The 20,659-nt window shown below is 43.1% G+C and overlaps 1 protein-coding gene across 1 annotated transcript in view; it reads left to right on the top strand.

Annotated features, from left to right (window-relative positions):
- GABRA4 (gamma-aminobutyric acid type A receptor alpha4 subunit) overlaps nucleotides 1-20,453 on the top strand; it is a 231,649-nt gene extending 211,196 nt beyond the window's left edge. The window contains exon 9 of the mRNA XM_029588371.1: nucleotides 17,608-20,453. Coding sequence (XP_029444231.1) covers nucleotides 17,608-18,153 — 546 coding nt within the window. The 3' untranslated portion in view covers nucleotides 18,154-20,453. The remainder of the gene's footprint in view (nucleotides 1-17,607) is intronic.
- The last annotated feature ends 206 nt before the right edge of the window (nucleotides 20,454-20,659 follow it).

The following is a 20,659-nucleotide window of genomic DNA, read 5'->3' on the forward strand; positions in this document are numbered from 1 at the left end:
AGGCCCTAAATTCCAAATGAACTTTTAGCCACATTAGAGTGTTATTTACAGACAATTAACAGGGAAAAATATTTTTACCTGTGTAAATCACTTTCATCATTGTCCTCAGGGAGATTAAGTGACGGTCTTAAGATCACAGAGCAATAGCATGCGCTATTTGCAAAAGTGTGCATCATTTAGATATAGTATGCACTAGAAACCAAAGGAGAAAAAAATAGTATTTTGTGATTTTTCCTGTTTCATTTAAAAAATTGCATGAAACAATATAGAGTATGTTGTTGACATTTTCTGTGTCAATTTTAAATGAAAGCATATTCCTTCTGTGCCAATAATATTACCAGAACTGATTGCAGATTTTGTGATTTGGTCAGCATTGCTGGTTTGAGACAACAGATGCCACTAAATGGCTTTCACATGATAATGATAGTAATGCATGGCCAACAGCAAGAACCCGCAGCCTACTCTTTGTGTAAAAGCTTGCATTTCTGTCAAGATTCCAAAATGTCAATTTTTTTTTTGCTTCTAAAGTTACCTTAATTATGAAATCATGGCAATAATTACTTGTAGAAATATTGTTTGGCTAATGAACGCAAGGGTATTTTCTAAGCTTCCTTATTCCAAAACTTTGTGTAAATCAAAGCAAGTTCAGTCAGAATATTTGTGTTAGTTTTGTACTTAAAAACTTTACCTAGTTTTATGAAACACTAGATGGCACCAAAGAAGGTTTAAATGGCTTTGTGGGTCAAATAAATTCCTGAATTGATCATAAAATCAGTGCTTTAATGGTAGTTTGTGCCTGAAAAAGATGAAAATAAATGATCAGTGTGAACATTAATGGCAAGCTGTAGGCAAAACTATTTAGTGCTTCTCGTGCCATTGATGGATTTCTACAGACGCCATCCCTAGGCACTGCTGGTACCATTATCATTGCCGGCACACCTCTCCCAGAAATTTTTAACATCTTATCTTTCCCTTTGGTTGTCATCCCCAAGACACTCGAGGAGCTCCACTCCAGCTATGTATGCTTTGATTGCAGGGAGTGCATAGTAACTAAGTCAGTGCATGCTCACAGGCCTTACTTTCTCCATGGAAGCCTGGAGAGGGAGAGCCATTGCAGAACCTATGAGCATAATCTGACAGAAACCCCATGCATACTCACTGCTTTAGGAAAATTCATTACTGGAGCTGAGCTCTGAGGTCTGGCATGGCAGGGGTGCATGGCAGGGGTGGAAAGGGAAGGTTCCTACCCAGATTTGCAGTGGGATTGGAGGTCTGCAGCGCAGCAGGGGCAGGATCTTTTATTATCCCCCCCCCCCAAAAAAAAAAGAAAACCCCCCAATATTTATTTACAGGCCTAGTAGCACTGTAAGTAAATCCAAGCCTGTGTTATAAAAGGATTTGGGTGCACAGCTGCTTTTTATGAATTTTTATACTTTGGCACATCTGCTATTTCAAAATCACATAGCCATCCTACTGAAGAGGGTACCTTTATGGACTGAAAAGTTCAGGAACAACATCTTTGGATAATCTATATACTGGGCCAGTAAAAAATATCACAGTCTGCAAAGAAAACAAAATTGTGCATGCAAATTGATAGGGTATGTCTTAACATTTTAAAGTTGTATTTAAATGCAACTATGCTTGTCTCCCACCTAAATTGCTGCATCAAATATTTTAATGATTTAATCCTGATGTGGACTATCTTGATTTTGATCTTTTGGAGCATTTTAGCATTATAGTTTACCAGCTATATACATACACACATAGATTGCTCTGTAGGCATAATGTTTTGTACCATCTCAAAAGGAAGGAGACTGGCACATGTTCAGTTTTATTAACATAATTTGTTAAAGCAAATTAAACACATAAAAAACACCCCCACTATACATAAAAGGCAGTGGGTTTAGTCGGGCCAAGTTTGCCTGTTTCACTGGCCCCTGAGCTACTAGCAGTCTGATTGTTTAATCTTCAGCTGCACTGGGGTACCAACCAATCTGCTGAAGGTGCAGCACGATGCCAACTGATGGACTGGAAAACCAAAGACAATGGTGCCAGCGGGAGCCGCAGAATGCATCAAACTGCTGAGGGGAGGGGGAAAATTGGTCCATGTGGACTGGAGGACAGCTGGAGTGGCAGAAGTAAGAGGCTGAAGAGGGAAACAATCACCAACCCAAAGCCTTTTGAGCTTGTCTACTTTTTTTTTATTTATTTATTTATTTATTTATTTATTTAAAATCTTTTCTATACCGTCGTTAAGCGGGTGCCATCACAACGGTTCACAATAGGGCTCAAAAACTATATGTTGTATAAAGTGTCTAGAATTCTAACTCTTAAACAGGTGCCATCAAAATACTGTAACATAATTTCACAATAAATATTATTTGGTGGGTGTTATAAGTTAGGGATGTGAATTGTTTTTTGACGATTTAAAACAATCGTCAGATATATTTTAAATCATCAAAAATCGTTAAGAGTCGCGATAAAATAGAAATTCCCCTGATTTATTGTGAAAAATCGTAAATCGGGGGAAGGGGGAGGGCGGGGAAAACCGGCACACCAAAAAAAACCCCTAAACCCACCCCGACCATATAAAACGAATCCCTTACCTTCCCCCACCCTCCCGAACCCCCCCAAAACGTTTTACGAATACCTGGTGGTCCAATGGGGGCACGGGGACCGATCTCCCGCTCTCGGTCCATCGGCGCCATTTTGGCTGCCACTTAAAAATGGCGCCGATGGCCCGATAAAAAAAACCCCCACCCGACCCTTTGAAAACGACTCCTGATCCCCCCAAAACATTTTAAAATTACCTGATGGTCTAGTGGTGGTCCCGGGAACGATCTCCCATTCTCAGGCCGTCGGCTGCCACTCATAAAGATGACGCCGATGGCCCTTTGCCCTTACCATATGACAGGGTATCCGTGCCATTGGCTGGCCCCTGTCACATGGTAGGAGCACTGGCTGGCCGGCACCATCTTTAAAGATAGCCGCCGCCATCGTAAAGATGGCCGACGCCATCTTTAAAGATGGCGCCGGCCATCCAGTGCTCCTACCATGTGACAGGAGCCGACCAATGGCACGGATTCCCTGTCACATGGTAAGGGCCATCGGCGCCATCTTTATGAGTGGCAGCCGACGGCCCGAGAACGGGAGATCGGTCCCGGGACCACCACTAGAGCACCAGGTAATTTTAAAATGTTTTGGGGGGCTCGGGAGGGTGGGGGAAGCTAAGGGGTCGTTTTTAAAGGGTCGGGTGGGGGTTTTTTTTATCGGGCCATCGGCACCATTTTTGAGTGGCAGCCAAAAATTGGGCACCAAAGTAAAGATGCAGAAAGTTGAATACGATGGCCACAAATTATTTAATGATTTTCATAACGTGGTCTTTTTTTGGAAGGAAGTGGAGTTGCTCTGTTTGACCTTGCACCACTGAGGAATTCATTTTGCACTCATGTACCCAGCAAAACTGAGTGTTTTATGAAGGTTCTGTGAAATTTTTCACCAATAAAGCCAAAGCTACAGCATTTGTGGAGCAGCTTAACGAGGCAGCAGGCTGAACCTAGAAGTTCTTTGTCTTCTTAGTTGGTTCAATTACTAGGAGTTATAATGCAGCACAGCCATAAAGGTTTTTGATTCATGCTGCTTTTCCTGTTCATGAGGCAAGATAACGTACAGTCAATATGGGATTAAACTGCTATGGATATGCTATCTTACCGGTTGCTGAAGCCTATTAGCTAGCAAGTTTGATGTTTGGTCATATTGACAGTTTCTAAGTTTTAATTGTTAATGGCTAAAGTTAAACTTTGAGATGTATTGAATCATGGGGTTCTCTCTCTGGGCACATCTAAGGAGGAATGGGAGATACAATGGTGGATATGGTCCCTTGGAGCTTAGGGTTTCATGAGTTTGTGTGGATGATGGGAATGTTTGTGTGTGTCTGGCAGTATGTATGTATGGCAGTGTGAATGCAAGGAGGAGGGGCTAGCATTTGGCTCAGGTGTGTGGTGAAGATGGGATTGTTACAAAGCTGGCTTGGGAGCCCTAAGTGTCTAGGCTGGGAAACACTTGGGAAGTTTTTTGTGGGTTTGATACAGCCTATGCATATGCTTGTTTATTTTTATATTAGACAATGGTTATGGTAAATGTCTGCACACTAAGGGGGCATTTTCTATCGGTATCGCATGCAAAAAGGGAGAGCTTCAGAGGGGTGGAGTCAGGGCGGAGTCGGAACCGGAAGAGGAGGAGTCGGAGCGATATCGGGGCGGATGTGGTGGTAACTTCACTGGCGGTGATAAGGTAAGACCCGTTATCGCCGCCAGTAGTGCGCCCAATAGCACCACCTTTCACGGTGGCACTATTGGGTGCGAAAGCCGGCAGCGATACCGTGGTGGTGTGATTGCTGCTGGCTTTCGCAGGCCCGCCCCCCACTTCGCCCCCCATCCCTCATTACCGTGGGATTCACAAACCTGTGCGCCGATAGAAAATCCAGGCCTAAATGTCGATGGAATACACTCCCAATTAAAAGGAAAAAGTTGTTGACCATGTTTGCAAGGCAAAAATCTCATATTGTTATGATTCAGGAAATGCATCTGACCACGGAGGAGCATCTTAAATTGAAGAAAGAATGGGGGGGGGGGGGGAATGCTATTATTCCTCGTACACTTGAGAGTGAACTCACTCTTTTATAAGGTCCTTGGTCTTCACAATGCTGCTGTTTAGTAATTGGAACCCATAGAGATACTTCACCACTAGCATGTCATAATGGTGAAGTACTAGTAGTGATGAATTGACCCCAGTAGGGCCATTCATCAAAGAAGAGTTTTGCAGATGGAAGAGCTTTGCCTTCCTTTCTGCTTATGAAGACCTGGAACACTCTGGAAAGGGAAGAACACTCTTCAGGTCAATATAACCAGGAAAACTGCATATTTTCTTCAGTATTAGTCTATTTATATATATTCAGACATTTCCCTTTATCAGCTTTTTTTTTTTCAAATTGAATATTAGGGATGAGCATTCATTTTAAATCAAATGGTAATATGAACCAAATTGAGCATTTATGCTTTGATTTGTTTTATATCAAACCAGTACATAAGTCCCCAAAACATCTCCAAAATGTTGGGGTTCTATCATTTTGGGAAAGAGTGTGCATTATTTTCAAAAATGAAGAAAAATAAAAATTGAAGAAAAAAGACCAAAAATAATGAAAAAACCAAAAACAACTAAATAGAAAATTATCTTAAAATGACTAAAATGAAACGGCCAAAAAACATATTTCCCTTCACATCACCATTGCATATCATTCTATTTTATTTATTTATTTATTTAGAATATCTTACAGCCTGCCTCCTCCAATTAAATTGTTTGACACGGCTAACATCATTATATACATAATAATAAGGACAGATATACATATACATCATTGATTAATATTTTCCTAATATAATTATCAGATATTTAAAAGCATCCTGAAAAAATAATGTTTTTAAACCTTTTGAATCAGATATATTTCACAATTCAACTTGTAGAAAGTTCCAAATCACAGTTGCTGCCCTGGCATAGGCTTGTTTGCTTGTTACTTGTAAATATCCGATCGTCCACAACAGAAAGTAATACAATCAACCCTGACCCTCTAGATTTTAAAGATCAAACTGGCTCATACTATTATTTGACCCCATTTGATCCTGCCAATTTCTTTTTAATTTGCTGAGTAGAAATGATTTGTGGAAGTTTGAGAAAATCTGCAGACTTTTTTTTATTTTAGTGCATTTTAGATTTTTGCCTTGGCAAATCAAGTCCTTTATTTGGTACTGTAGTTATTTATTGATTTTGTTTTGATGCATTGATTAGTTTCTTTGTGGTATTTTTACAGTTTCCTCTTAGCGGTTTATTTTTTTTTATTTATTCAACTAATGAAACCAGCTATTCACTTCAGAACTACAATCCCCTTTCTATCATTAGGTGGTTCTATAGGTTAAGTGATAACTCAGAATTATTATATTTTAATTAGTTGCTTTATAGATAAGCAATTGCAATCAAAATGTGAATTTCCTACTTGTGAATGAAACAATTTTTAACAGTTTTCTGTTTAGTAAGTGCTAGGTTTCAAGTTTTTCAGTTTAGCCCTGATGCTGATACCTTACCATCAATGCTTCTATAAATCACAACATGCCTATACTAACTTTGGCCTGGATTTATCAAAATGTGGTAAGTACCACAAAAGGTGCAATAAATGTAGGGGGTTAGGGGCCACTTTGACATTCTACATGACACCTACGAACAGAACAGTGGTCTCTTGTGAAGATTTGATGGCCTTCGGAGTGAGGAAACTCACTCCAAGATGAGATTTGGGCAATATTCTCTCAACCTAGCTTGATGTTACCCAGGTAGAGAGTCCATCAAGCTAGGTTGAGAGAACCTTGCCCAAATCTCATCTTGGAGTGAGTTTCCTCACTCCAAAGGTCATCAAATCTTCATGAGACCACTGTTCTGTTCGTAGGTGTCACGTAGAATGTCAAAGTGGCCCCTAACCCCCTACACTCTTACCTAATCCCCACCTTCTCTATAGTAGGCCCACTAGGTGGGCCTACCATAGAGAAACAAATACCTATGGGCCATGATATTATGGCTTCTCTCTCTCTCTCTCTCATGATGAAACATTACTGCACAGTCATGGCAGCTAAAGCTTAGAAATTTGCAGTGTGATGAAACAACTGTTATGGTAGGCTATTACATCACAAACATAAATGGTAATAGTAAAAAGCTGATTTTGTGACAAATTTATTTGCCCTACTTTAGTCTTGTATACAGTAACTGCTAAGTATATGGGACCAGATACATAAACGTTTCCTAGTAGACACAAGATGGTTAAAATCTCTTAGTACATTTTGCTCAAAATGATTAAAATTGCCCTGTTGTATAATATACTGAGAGCAATTTTTAAAGGGATTTCCCAGGGTAGTAAAGGTGTTACCTGGGTAAATCTCTGTGGGTGATAATTGCCCTCCCCTCTTGTTAAAGAAAGCATGTTAGAAACATAGAAACATGAAGGCATAAAAAGACTGTATGCTCCATCTAGTCTGCCCACCCATCCAATTAATTTAGCATTATAATTCCCATCATTTCCTTAGAGATCCCCTGAATTTATCCCATGCGTTCTCAAATTCAGATAACTGTTTCGTTACAGAGAGGGTGGTTCCACTCACCCACCACCCTCTCTGCAACAAAATATTTCCTAAGATTACTCCTGAGTCTGCCTCCTTTCAACCTCATCACATGACTCCTCATTCTAAAGCCTCCTTTCCATTGAAAGAGGCTCACCTACTATGCATGGAAACATTTGGATGACTCTATCATATTTCCCCTTTCTTGTCTTTCCTCTAGGGTGTACATGTTTAAAAATTTGCCTAGAATGAAGACCACTGACTATTTTAGTAGCCGCCTTCTGGACAGACTCCATCCTGTTTATATCCTTTTGAAGGTTAAGTCTTCAGAACTATTCCAAGTGAGGTCTCACCAGAGACCTATACAGTGGCAATATCATCTTTCTTTTTCTACTGACCATTCCTTTCCCTATGCAGCTAAGCATTTTTCTGGTTTTTACCATCGCTTTATCCACCTGTATTGCCACTTTAAGATCATCAGATACAATTAACCCCAGATCCCGCTCTTCCTTTGTGCCTAGAAGAATATCACCTCCAATACTGTAGCTTTCCTTTGGGTTTTTGCATCCTAAGGGGCGGATTTTAAAAGCCCTGCTCGCGTAAATCCGCCCGGATTTATGCAAGCAGGTCCTTGCGCGCCGGCGCGCCTATTTTCCATAGGCCTGCCGGCGCGCGCAGAGCCCCGGGACTCGCGTAAGTCCCGGGGTTTTTTGTCGGGGGCGTGTCGGGGGCGTGTTGGGGGCGGGGCCGATTGATGCAGCATTTTCGGGGGTGGGCCCGGGGGCGTGGTTTCGGCCCGGGGCGGTCCGGGGGCATGGCCGCGCCCTCCGGAACCGCCCCAGGGTTGCGTCTCGGCGCGCCAGCAGCCCGCTGGCGCGCGTGGATTTACGCCTCCCTCTGGGAGGCGTAAATCCGTCAACAAAGGTAGGGGGGGGTTTAGATAGGGCCGGGGGGTGGGTTAGGTAGAGGAAGGGAGGGGAAGGTGAGTGGAGGGTGAAAGAGGGTTCCCTCCGAGGCCGCTCCGATTTCGGAGCGGCCTCGGAGGGAACGGAGGCAGGCTGCGCGGCTCAGTGCACGCCGGCTGCCCAAAATCGGCAGCCTTGCGCGCGCCGATCCTGGATTTTAGCAGATACGCGCGGCTACGCGCGTATCTACTAAAATCCAGCGTACTTTTGTTTGCGACTGGTGCGCCAACAAAAGTACGCGAACGCGCATTGTTTTAAAATCTACCCCCAAATGCATTATTCTGTATTATTTAGCGATAAATCTTAGCTGCCAAACCTTAGACTATTCCTCGAGTTTTGCTAGATTCATCATCATATTTTCCACACCTTCCTAGCTGGTCACCCTGTTACAGATTTTAGTATCATCAGCAAAAAAGATTCCATACTAAGGGTGCCCAATTTATTTATAAGTCTTCTGTGCAGAACCATTTAGCTTGATAGGACCCTGGTATAGAATCCATCAAGGCAGGGCGAGAGAATATTGAAGAAATCTCATCTTTGTGAGAATTTTCTCAGTCCAAATGATGTCAAATCTTCACTGAGGTATACTGTACTGTTTGTACATCTCACAGTGCATGTAAAACTTGCCCTTAAACTCTAAACCACCACCAAAACTCACCTCGAGTTATTAGCTGGCCCTCCTATAGTGATATAAATAGTTGAATACTATAAAGGCCTTAGAGTCTCTCTCTCTCTCTCTTATGCTTGTCTGGGCATGTACTAAAGTACAAGTATTGTGGGGTGTGAAAACTTTACCACATGTTGCAGTAAACTGCCTGTGTGATAATTCTAAAATTACCATAACCACACCTCTTTTTCTTATTGCAGGTATTATCTGTGTGAAATTATAGCATTTTGATGAATCTAGGGGTCTGTTTGTAGAAAACTTTGGAGCATTATATAGATGAAATTCCATTGGGTGCCAATATTTTGAATTAGATGCTTGTGAGGCATCCCTAATTCTTCCTGCTTCTTATAGAGAAGCTGCCCTACCTTCACACTTTAATGGAAATACACCAATATTTTCCTGCACCTCTCTATAAGGTCCTTCAGGAATAGATTCCAGTCATCATTGGGTTTCAGCCCCAAAGTATCCCTCACTTCCAGGTGCAGCAGGTGTGCAAAGCAATGGATGGATACCATGAAAGCTTCCCTTTTCTATTGCCTTTACCATTTCTGCACCACTGTATTTCACAAAGAAACCTGCTTCAACATTCCTGCCTCTCCGGTCTAGCTGCCAGCCCGCCAGTATTTTTCTTACAGTGAACAGAATATTGCATGAGATATGGGGACTGCATCAACTTGGTGTGCAGGAAAGTCCATCTGATCTCTAATACTCTGTCCCTGTTAGAGCTGCTGCCAGCCCCTGCTTCAGCCAAGTTCCATTCAGTATGCCATCAGGGAGAGATGAATGTGCAACTATGCATAGCATTTGAACTGATCCAGAAACACTGGTGAAATGCACTCTACTCCCCTCTGCCTTAGCCAGCTGTGCCTGCATTCAGCTATGGCATTGGTTGTAAAAGGTGAAGGTGACCTTCCTACTAAATGTGGGACTGGAGGGGACTTTCCAATTAGGGACTAACACATGGAGCATATGCTCAAACCCCATGTTCTTCACTACCTGCAAAGTCTGGTCCTCAAATGCAATCATTTCACCTATGCTCTTTATTACTACTTTCAAGACTGCTTGCCTCTTACCCCATTTCTTCTATGTTGAGTTGCCACTTCAGACAATGGCTGAGGACTGCTGGTTTGCCACCAGCTGCTGGAAGGGGACTTGTAATTAGCTCGGGGAAAAAAAAGTCTTCTGTTTTTCAACTCCTTTCCTCTAGCTTTTATTTTGACTGGCAGAAGGGGTTCTCATATGGCCGCCGCCATATGTAAAAATGGCGGCAGCCATTTTTACATATGGCGGCGGCCATCTTTAAATATGGCGGCGGCCATCCTTACGAAGGTGGCGGCCATCTTTAAAGATGGCGCCGGCCAGCCAGTGCTCCTACCATGTGACAGGAGCCGGCCAATGGCACGGATACCCTGTCATATGGTAAGGGCAAAGGGCCATCGGTGCCATCTTTATGAGTGGCAGCCGATGGCCTGAGAACGGGAGATCGCTCCCGGGACCACCACTAGACCACCAGGTATGTTTTGGGGGGATCGGGAGGGTGGGGGAAGCTAAGGGGTCGTTTTTAAAGGGTCGGGTGGGTTTTTTTTTTTATCGGGCCATTGGCGCCATTTTTGAGTGGCAGCCAAAATGGCGCCGATGGACCGAGAGCGGGAGATCGGTCCCCGCACCCCCACTGGACCACCAGGTACTCGTAAAAAGTTTTGGGGGGGTTCAGGAGGGTGGGGGAAGGTAAGGGATTTGTTTTATAGGGTCGGGGTGGGTTTAGGGGTTTTTTTGGTGTGCCGGTTTTCCCCGCCCTCCCCCCTCCCCCGATTTTTCACGATAAATCAGGGGAATTTCTATTGTATCGCGACTCAACGATTTTTGATGATTTAAAATATATCTGACGATTGTTTTAAATCGTCAAAAAATGATTCACATCCCTAATAACCAATGTACAGGAGCATGCAACTGATTTTGGCTGTTGCACTTCTGCTGTCCCAGTCTGTGCCCCTGCTATTGTCTGCCTTATATGGCTTGCATGCTTTTTCTCTCTGCTCCTAAACAAGAGGGAGGGGAACAGGTGGCAGTAGTACATGCTCTTCAAATTTAAAATTCTAAGGCTTTGAACTACTTTCTACTCCTGCCACTCTATGTTCAAAAAAGACTTTCTTTAATTTGGGGGCAGGACTAACATTTTTACTACTGCTCCTTAGCTGGGCTCCCTCTGCACCACTTCCTTTACTCCTGTCAAAATACACTCCTTTCCTGTTTCCTGACATGATGGAATTTGTTGAAATGCACTGCCTACCTGGGGGTTGGGTATTACAAATGAATGTATTTAGTGATACTATTATTGCACCTCTGCCCAAAGTACCACTTACTGTATGGAGAACTATCTGTTATACACACACACAGACAGACACATATATAATGTATGTGTGCTGTGTTGCCTGTGCAAGTGCTGACTGATTCTACACACAAAAACAGTTAAACAGTTAAACAGTTAAACACGCTTCCCCCACAATTCCCACATGCCCCAATTCAATAACTTATGTCACACAAAAGAATCTGCACCTCAGCTAACAATCTTTGAAAACACAGCAACAACTGAAATTGTATCCCTACTCAAAAAAGCCAGACCCTCCTCTCACCCTTCTGATACCATCCCCACAAAACTCCTCCTCACTGTCCCTGATCTAATAGCCAGCCCTATCTCTAACATTATCAATGCATCCATTGAATTTGGGCAAGTGCCCAACTCTCTCAAATTTGCTATTCTTAAACCCACTTTAAAAAAACCTAAGCTCGACCCATTAGACCTTGTTAATTACCGCCCTATTTCTAACCTCCCATTTATTGCTAAAATCCTAGAAAAAACTATCAACCGTCAACTTAGTGACTATTTAGAAGAACACCATATCCTCTCTTCCTCACAATATGGATTTCGCAAATTACACAGTACTGAAACTCTTCTCTTATCCCTGTCTGATTACATTCTCAAAAGCCTTGATAGAAATCAACTTCATCTTCTAGTAATTCTGGATATCTCAGCGGCTTTTGATACCGTTAACCACCAAATTCTCCTCCAACGCCTACACGAGATTGGAATAACTGGTACTGCTCATAACTGGTTTACTTCCTACCTGTCTAACCGTAATTATAAAGTCAAAATTGGCAATCACCTATCTAAAGAAATCCCTTTAAAGCAAGGAGTCCCGCAAGGCTCTTCACTTTCATCTACCCTTTTTAACATCTATCTTCTACCGCTTTGCCATCTCCTCGCCAATCTTAAGCTTCCACACTTTTTGTACGCTGATGATGTACAAATTCTTATCCCAGTAATGGAATCCATATCCAAAGCCCTTGAAATCTGGGACACTACTCTTATCTTCTATCAATAATCTTTTAACTTCCTTACAACTTGCCCTCAACTCCACAAAAACTGAACTCATGATCATATCTCCTCCCACCCCATTACATGCTTCTCCTACCTCACTTATAACATCAACGCACATACAATTCGCCCACCAAGTCCGAGACCTAGGAGTCATTATTGACGACCAAATGACCCTCAAAAAATTTATCAGTGCAATCCTTAAAGAGTGTTTTTTCAAATTACATACACTCAAAAAATTGAAACCATTGCTTCACGCATCTGATTTCCGGACAGTTCTACAAGCCATGCTGTTTTCCAAAACAGATTATTGTAACTCACTCCTCCTAGGCCTACCTAAAAATGCCATCTGCCCCCTACAAATCCTGCAAAATACTGCAGCCCGTTTTCTTACTAACACAAACTCAAAGGAACATATTACGCCAGTTTTGAAGGAACTACACTGGCTCCCCATTCAATCTCGCATACACTACAAGACACTAACACTTATCCATAAAGCCCTCCACAATCCTGAAATGAAATGGTTTAATAATTCACTACAATTTCAAACTTCTATTAAACCTACTAGAAATCAATACCTCGCCACATTACAAACCCCTTCGCCCAAACTATATAACCATGCTTCCACCAAAGCACGAGCGCTGTCTTTTGCTGCCCTTTTGTTATGGAATACCATGCCCACTGAACTGCGCCTCGAGCCATCTCCCAAAACATTCAAGCAAAAACTCAAGACATGGTTATTCACACATGCCTATACTTGAAATTTTCATGTTTTTCCTCTCCTTTATATGCCCTGCATTAACTACCCCTCTCCCCCGGTCTAGACACCATCTCTAATTTCCCCAAATTCTGCTTACTGTAAATACCTCTCCTTACAATTGCTCTTAACTGCACTCAATGTGCTTTCTCCCCCCTCTTACTATCTCTAATTTAGAACTCCATCTCATCCTAACGCTCTCCCTTACTCATCCCAACGCTCTCCCTTACCTCATACCCAATTTACTAGAATCCCTTTTCTTCTCCAGTTCTGTTTAACTCAGCTCTGTTAAGTTACTCCTAAATTATAGTTCTGTTTTTTAAAAGACTCTACTTGCTCTATGTTCAAATATTTATATTTTTACTATTGTTAAATGTATAACGATTATATAACCCTGTTAAATGTATAACGCTCCGGCGTAAGTTCCTGTTCACTGTACACCGACGTGATATCTTTGATGAGCGGCGGTATATAAAAAATTATTAATAATAATAAATAACAGCACCAAACTAACTGGCAGCCTGGTATGACTCTCAATCTCTGAGTGTCAACTGCTCACCTCATTGGTATCAAGTCAGAAAAAAAAAATCACTAGCATTGCTGCAACTGCCTTCACATTGTCCCTAGTCTGGTATATTGAAAAATCAAAATCAGCAGCCGTGCACTGCCTTTCTAGCACAGTGAGAAAGAGACCATTCAGTGGAAAGGATCAGAAGCAGCCAAACACCAGTGCCAAATCCAAATTTTTCCAAATGTTTCTGTTACGAGTGCCGGCCACGGCACACCTGCATCCCAGCCCCCTTACCTCTCTCAGACAAATCCAGTGCCTGGTTCCTCGTCCCTGGTGGCGGTGGGCCGCTGGCTCTATCCTCAGGCTGCCCCAGGTACCCCTGGCTCAGCTGCAGATCCCTGTGCTCCATGTCGGGCCTCTCCGCGTGGCCCACAGAGAGACACTTCCATCCAGCGCAGTGCTCCTCTCTAGGGCCCATGGCGGGAACCTAGCCACGGTCCCAGATGATGACGTCTCCTGAGCTCTGGTATTTAAGGCCGGGCTCAGCTCCCTATGATCGCCTTTGTAACAGGTCTCCATGCTGGTCATGTACTCGTTGCCTCCTGGTGATTCTCCTGTGTTCCTGGTTCATGATCCTCACAAGTCCTGTTCCTGTTCTCCTTTGTTCCTGTGTTCCTGATTCCTAACCATTCCTCAGATTGCTTCCTCGGACATGACCTCTGCATTGCCTGACCACGCCATTGACTCTCTCCAAGCCCGGACCTCTGCATTGCCTGACTACACTACTGACTCTCTCCAAGCCTGGACCTCTGCATTGCCTGACTACGCTATTGACTCTCTCCAAGTACGGACCTCTGCATTGCCTGACTACGCTATTGACTCTCTCCAAGCCCAGACCTCTGCATTGCCTGACTATGCTACTGACTCTCTCCAAGCCCGGACCTCTGCATTACCTGACTACGCTATTGACTCTCTCCTCTGCATTGCCTGACTACGCTATTGATTCTCTCCTCCTACGGGTAGCGTCAACCTCACCTTGGCCCAAGGGTCCACCTCTGGCACAACATTTTCTTTAAACTCAGAGAGCTTCTATGCACATGCTCTTCCCTACCAACTGCTAGAGAGAAACAACAGAGCTTCTTGCACATGTTCAGAGTTTATAGTGGGAGAATGTTAGTATCATTCAGTATAGCTAGCTGCTATAGGCTAATTGAAAAATACTGCACCAAGATTTGTCCTCTAGCTATTCTCCTTGCCAATTTGTCCTGTCTCAGCTCCAATAAGGCTCTAACAAGGATGTGAGGCCTCACAGGCAAGAGGTGTTTGCTATAGTGATCAGATTTTTTTCTCAGCAGTACACAGCCTTCAATAGGTCATAGAAATGAATGGGAAACAAATGATTATTTGTTTCATTTGTGGGACCACTCCCTCCATTTATTTCTGGGGGCCAATAATGAAATGAATATGGATTCATTCATTGTGTTTTACCCATTTTTCAAACAAATGCATATCCCTAGGAAGCTAACAGGAGAACATTGGAGCCGATGCAATAACATTTGTGGAAAGAGGGTGCTGACTTTTCAGCGCCCGCTTTCTTAGCACATGCGGTTACCGGCAGTCTGCCAGTTAAGAACACTGATGCCAATAAACTCAGCGTCGGTTTTCATAACTTTAGTCAGCCGGTTATGAAAAGCGCCACCAACTTTATTGGCGTCAGTTTTCATTACTGCGGCCAGCTGATTATGAAAACCGACTCCAAGCATATCGGCGTCGGTCTTCAAAGTGGCCAGCAGAGATTTTTTTTTCTTTTTTTTTAACTTTAAAAAAGTACAGAAAAGCAGTTTTATCCATGTGATGAGCACTAACTCATTCACTCCATGTGGGACGCGCATTAAATAGGCGCTAATCCCCCTATTGCATTAGGGGGTAGATTAGAACCTATTTAACCCATGTCACACAGGGGGTTAAACAGTGCGCTCGGCTGAGTGCACTGTATTGCATCGGCCCCATTGAGAGGGAACTTGAGAGTAATTATATGGGGAGAGGAGCTGGGATAGGCTGGGTCAGGAAGAAGTAAGAAACAGTGCAGGTTTGGATGTGGGGGTGTAGAAGACTGAGTGGGAGTGTAGAAGACTGGGTTGTGTAGAAAGTGTTGCAGGAAAGATCCCTGCTCTCAAATTTAAAGATCAAATTATGCTTATAGAAAAGAGGGAAACTTTATAAAAATAAATCAGAGAGAGTAAAGAAGAGTGTGAGAAGAGAGGAAAAAAGTGGAGAGGATGATGAAGAAATTGGGAGGAAGTGATAGATAGAGGAGTGAAACTAGTGTGGGTAGGCTAGAGCGGGGAGTGAGACTGGAGAAAACTGGTTGGATAGGAGATTCCATTTATATTAATAGACGGACCATGAGTTGCTAGTAAGAATTGTCATTCTTTCAGCTGTTGGCTTGGAAAGGGCAACTTTCAAACCTTTTTATGTAGGTAAACCGCTGTTTACTTAGGTAAGAAAGGTCAATGAAATTTAAGCTGCCCTTCTAACCCCCCTCCCCCCCCCCCCCCCACTGTGGATAAGGAGGAAGAATTAGATTGGTGAGGGAAAGAAACATGGGGCTTTCATTTTGAAAGCTCTGCACATACTTTCATGAGTACATTTTCACCTGCTTCAAAGTACACTGGGGTAGATTTTCAGACGAGCGCGAATAGCCTACTTTTGTTTGCGCTCCAGGCGCAAACAAAAGTACGCTGGATTTTAGTAGATACGTGCGTAGTCGCGCGTATCGGCTAAAATCCTGGATCGGCGCGCGCAAGGCTATCGATTTCGTATAGCCTGCGCGCGCCGAGCCGCGCAAGGCTATCGATTTCGTATAGCCTGCGCGCGCCGAGCCGCGCAGCCTACCCCCGTTCCCTCCTAGGCCGCTCCGAAATCGGAGCGGCCTAGAAGGGAACTTTCCTTTGCCCTCCCCTCCCCTTCCCCTCCCTTCCCCTACCTAACCCACCCGCCCGGCCCCGGCTAAACCCCCCATCCTACCTTTGTCGGGGGATTTACGCCTCCCGGAGGGAGGCGTAAATCCCCGCGCGCGAGCGGGACTCCTGCGCGCCGGGCCGCGACCTGGGGGCGGGTACGGAGGGCGTGGCCACGCCCCCGGACCGCCCCGGGCCGTAGCCACGCCCCCGTACCCGCCCCCAAAACGCTGCCGACACGCCCCCGCAACGCCGCGCGCTCCGGCCCCGCCCCCGACACGCCCCCGACACGCCCACTCCGAAAACCCCGGGACTTACGCGAGTCCCGGGGTTCTGCGCGCGCCGGTGAGCCTATGTAAAATAGGCTCACCGGCGCGCAGGGCCCTGCTCGCGTAAATCCGCCCGGTTTTGGGCGGATTTACGCGAGCAGGGCTCTGAAAATCTGCCCCACTATGTGCTGCTGGTCTGTTTTTCAAAGGGAAGTCCCTTGAAGCATAGATTTCAATTTGGGAATAAAACTTTAGTAGGCGGTAGGATTGTACTTTTGTTTGAAATAATATAGACAATATCAATGATAAAGCCTACATCGTTTCACATTTTTTAAAATGATAAGACAGTAAAAATCGTGAAATTTCATTGTTTCAGTTCAGTGCATGTTTTTTTGTTATTTTTGAATAGCACACACTATTTGGAAATAGATTGGGCTGTTCCGAAAGTGCCTAAGCAAAAAAAAAAAAGGAAAAAGAACCCTCCCTTTAATGAAACAATTTTTTGGCCTGCATACCCTTAGGAGACAAATCTTTAAATCACTTTATTTAAACACAACACTGCAGAGAAAATGTGTTTCACATATCTGAAATTCCACATGAGGAAAAGTACTATACCTTCCAACTCAGGGCTCCTTAATCATGAAGTGAATGAGTTTTTCATACCATTAATGCAGTGATTCTCAAGCCTGTCCTAGGAACACACCCAACCAGTTGGGTTTTTAAGGATATATACAATAAATATGTATGAGATAGATTTGCATGTGCTACCTCCAATGCATGCAAATCTATTTCATGCATATTCATTATGGATATTCTCAAATCTGGAGTGGCTGAGTGTGTTCTGAGGCCTGGGTTGAGAACCATTGCATTAGTGGATCATGCCAAATATTTAGGATAATGCATTACTTATATTATATATTGTTTTGTTTGTTTTTCTGTTTATAGAATGCGGATGCCAATTCAAATGTGAGAAAAAGAACAAATGTAATGCTCCAATCAGAAGGTGACAGTGGTATCAAAACAGACAAGGAATGCAGCAAGAAGAGTAGCTCTACCAGACATACCACTTTTGGTCAAGTGTCTTCAGCCTTTGCATCCCCATCTCTTTCCATGTCAAGTCCAAACCCTTTCAGTCGTGTTAATGCATCAGAAACACTTGCTTCTGCAAAATGTACTCCTCCAGCTCCTCCCTCTACTCCAATTTTAACTGGCTATGTTCCCCAGCATAGTGTAACTGGCTCTCCAGCAATGCATAATGTCCTAGGCTCCAGACTGGAACAGATTCAAGCCACAGGTAATACTCCAGGATCTACTACAAAGCCCTCTGTGGTTACTCCTGCTCCAGCTCCTCCAGCTTCAAGCTCTGGCACAAGTAAGATTGACAAATATGCACGCATTCTCTTTCCTGTCACATTTGGGGCATTTAACATGGTCTACTGGGTAGTTTACCTATCCAAAGACACCATGGAAAAATCTGAAAGTCAAATGTAGTCTTGCTGCTATGTAGTAGTTTCTTAATCTTTAAAAGCATTTGATGCAGAGTTTCTTTGTAGCTATTTTTAAAAGGAAATCCTTTATCCTTACTGAGAAAAGAAAAATTATTTCTGCTAGCTTTCCCTTTTACAAAATTCATGTTTTATCATTTACTGCTTATCACAAAATAGAATAGAAAACGATAGCCCTTGCGTTCTGTGAATGTTAGTAAAAGAATAAGTGGATCCTCATCAACTTGAAAAAAGGAATATGGATAAAAAAAACTCTCTTAGCTTGATACAACTAGCAAGTGGAAAAATAGAAAGGACTTTATAATAACAAGTAGCAGGAGAGCCACAACCTTGATAATATATCTGTTATAAAGAAATGAATATGTCTGTTCTCATATACAATGTATTGTTCATTCTGTGCCATCAAAATGTATCAGATCCTGAATAATGTGATTCTGAAAACTCCGATGCATTCAAGATGGCAGTGGGACCTATGCACTAAAGCAAAGGTGGGCAACTCTAGTCCTGATGAGCCACAAACCAGTTGAGTGTTTAGGATATCCCTAATACATATGGATGAGAGAGATCTGCATGCAGAGTGCCTCAATTGTATGCTAATATATTTCCTGATTATTTATTAAGGATTATCCTGAAAATCTGAATGGTCTGTGGTCCTCAGAGACTGGAATTGCACTAAAAGGTATCATACATGCTACGGCCAGTTAGTATGCTCAAAAAAATTGTGTGCTATACAATAACGGCTTAGCATGCCTGCTAACCAGATCTCACCCAATGGTACTGGATACATGCTGAAATTAGAATAAACCTGTAGTTAAATTAAGAAATATTGCATGCAAATGAGGCTTTTGTGGAATGGCCATAATTGTGGGGTATGCTTTCCTCATTTGCTATTTTATGCATGTCCACCAAGGTCTAAAAGTTAATACCTGCCTTGGACCAGGTGTTAACTATTTTAGTGTGCATGCCCAGACTTAAAATTACCTATGTCAACAAGTCCAAACTAAAGGAAACAACCCCATAGTCCAAAATAAAGCAACATGGCCATAGCACTTCCCAGAGAAGACACAATGAAAACAACCTCTTTCAATCAAGGCAGGCCTCTCTACTTCAAGAGGATCCTAAGTCACAATCTAAACCAGTAGGTCAGATGTGAGAGCCTATCTGCTGGCATCAGAACAGTCACTAAATAACACCACTAACTAATGCTCTGTTATTATTATGTAATAGCAGTAAAGAGCCACATAATAGTATCATTCAGTGGCTACCGTCCTGGTGGCAGGAGGGCTTTAATGTTCCTCCCACTGATGAAGATTGAGACTCAGGACCCTCCAGAATAGTAAGAGATCATTCTGAAGACATGGACAGGATCCTGGAGGTTTGGAGCTTGCCTTGATGGTGTCAGGAATGCTGTGTTCATTGGGGGTCTCTCACTGAGGGGTACTTTGTTTACACAATGGGGTTATTTTGAATGGATGGTTTCCTTGAAGGAGCCATGGCCTTCATGGTGGAGGGGGACTTGATGTTCAGGTTAAGGGATGGATTGTAGGTGTTATATTGTGAAACCGAGCTTTTCATTATGTTGGTTGTATATGAGGGAGGGGCTGGTAGGTGTGATGTTGGAACGACCAAGTCTCTTACTGCATGTACAGGAGTGGGGTATTTGGGTGGTAAGGCTGATGAGACCTTTATTACTTGTATGGGGGAGAGGGCAACCATGCTCTTTCACTTTGCCCCAGTATTATGGGGGATTTCATGATTCATTATGAGTATGCTAAACATTTTAGTTAGTGTGTTGACTATTGTGAAGACATTTCTTTTGATAGATGTAAGCTCACATGTAGTGCATAAGCCATTAATTGGTGTTTTAGTGTGAACATTTTGAGGATAGTTTTAAAACAAGCACGCATACCTATATACACAGCTATATGGACACATGCGCGCATGCACAGATATTTTATATTGTGCATGCAAATGCATGCACACTATATAAAATACACTTAAATCTACTCAACATCTTGTTCATGTATCTGAAAGATTCATGGCATGTATTTTCAACATAGGCAGATAAGTAGCATTTTAACACTTACCCAGCTAAGTATCAGTTCTTGAAACTTATCTGGCTATGTGGCAGCAAAGATGCCACTTACTTGGATAAGTCAAAATTTACCTGGATAAGTGGCATAAATCTCCTATATTTGAGTATTTGTGCTCCTAATTTTAAGCATTTAACCGTGTAGATTTTAGACATGTGAATCGTGTCCTCGATCGTATTAACGATCGATTTCGGCTGGGAGGGGGAGGGAATCGTATTGTTGCCGTTTGGGTGTGTAAACTATCGTGAAAATCGTTAAAATCGTGAGCCGACACACTAAAACCCCCTAAACCCCCCCCCCGACCCTTTAAATTAAATCCCCCACCCTCTCGAACCCCCCCCCCCCAAATGCTTTAAATAACCTGGGGATCCAGCGGTGGTCCAGAACGGCGGCGGTCCG

The sequence above is a fragment of the Rhinatrema bivittatum genome, chromosome 1, assembly GCF_901001135.1.
Source record: "Rhinatrema bivittatum chromosome 1, aRhiBiv1.1, whole genome shotgun sequence".
NCBI lineage: Eukaryota > Metazoa > Chordata > Amphibia > Gymnophiona > Rhinatrematidae > Rhinatrema > Rhinatrema bivittatum.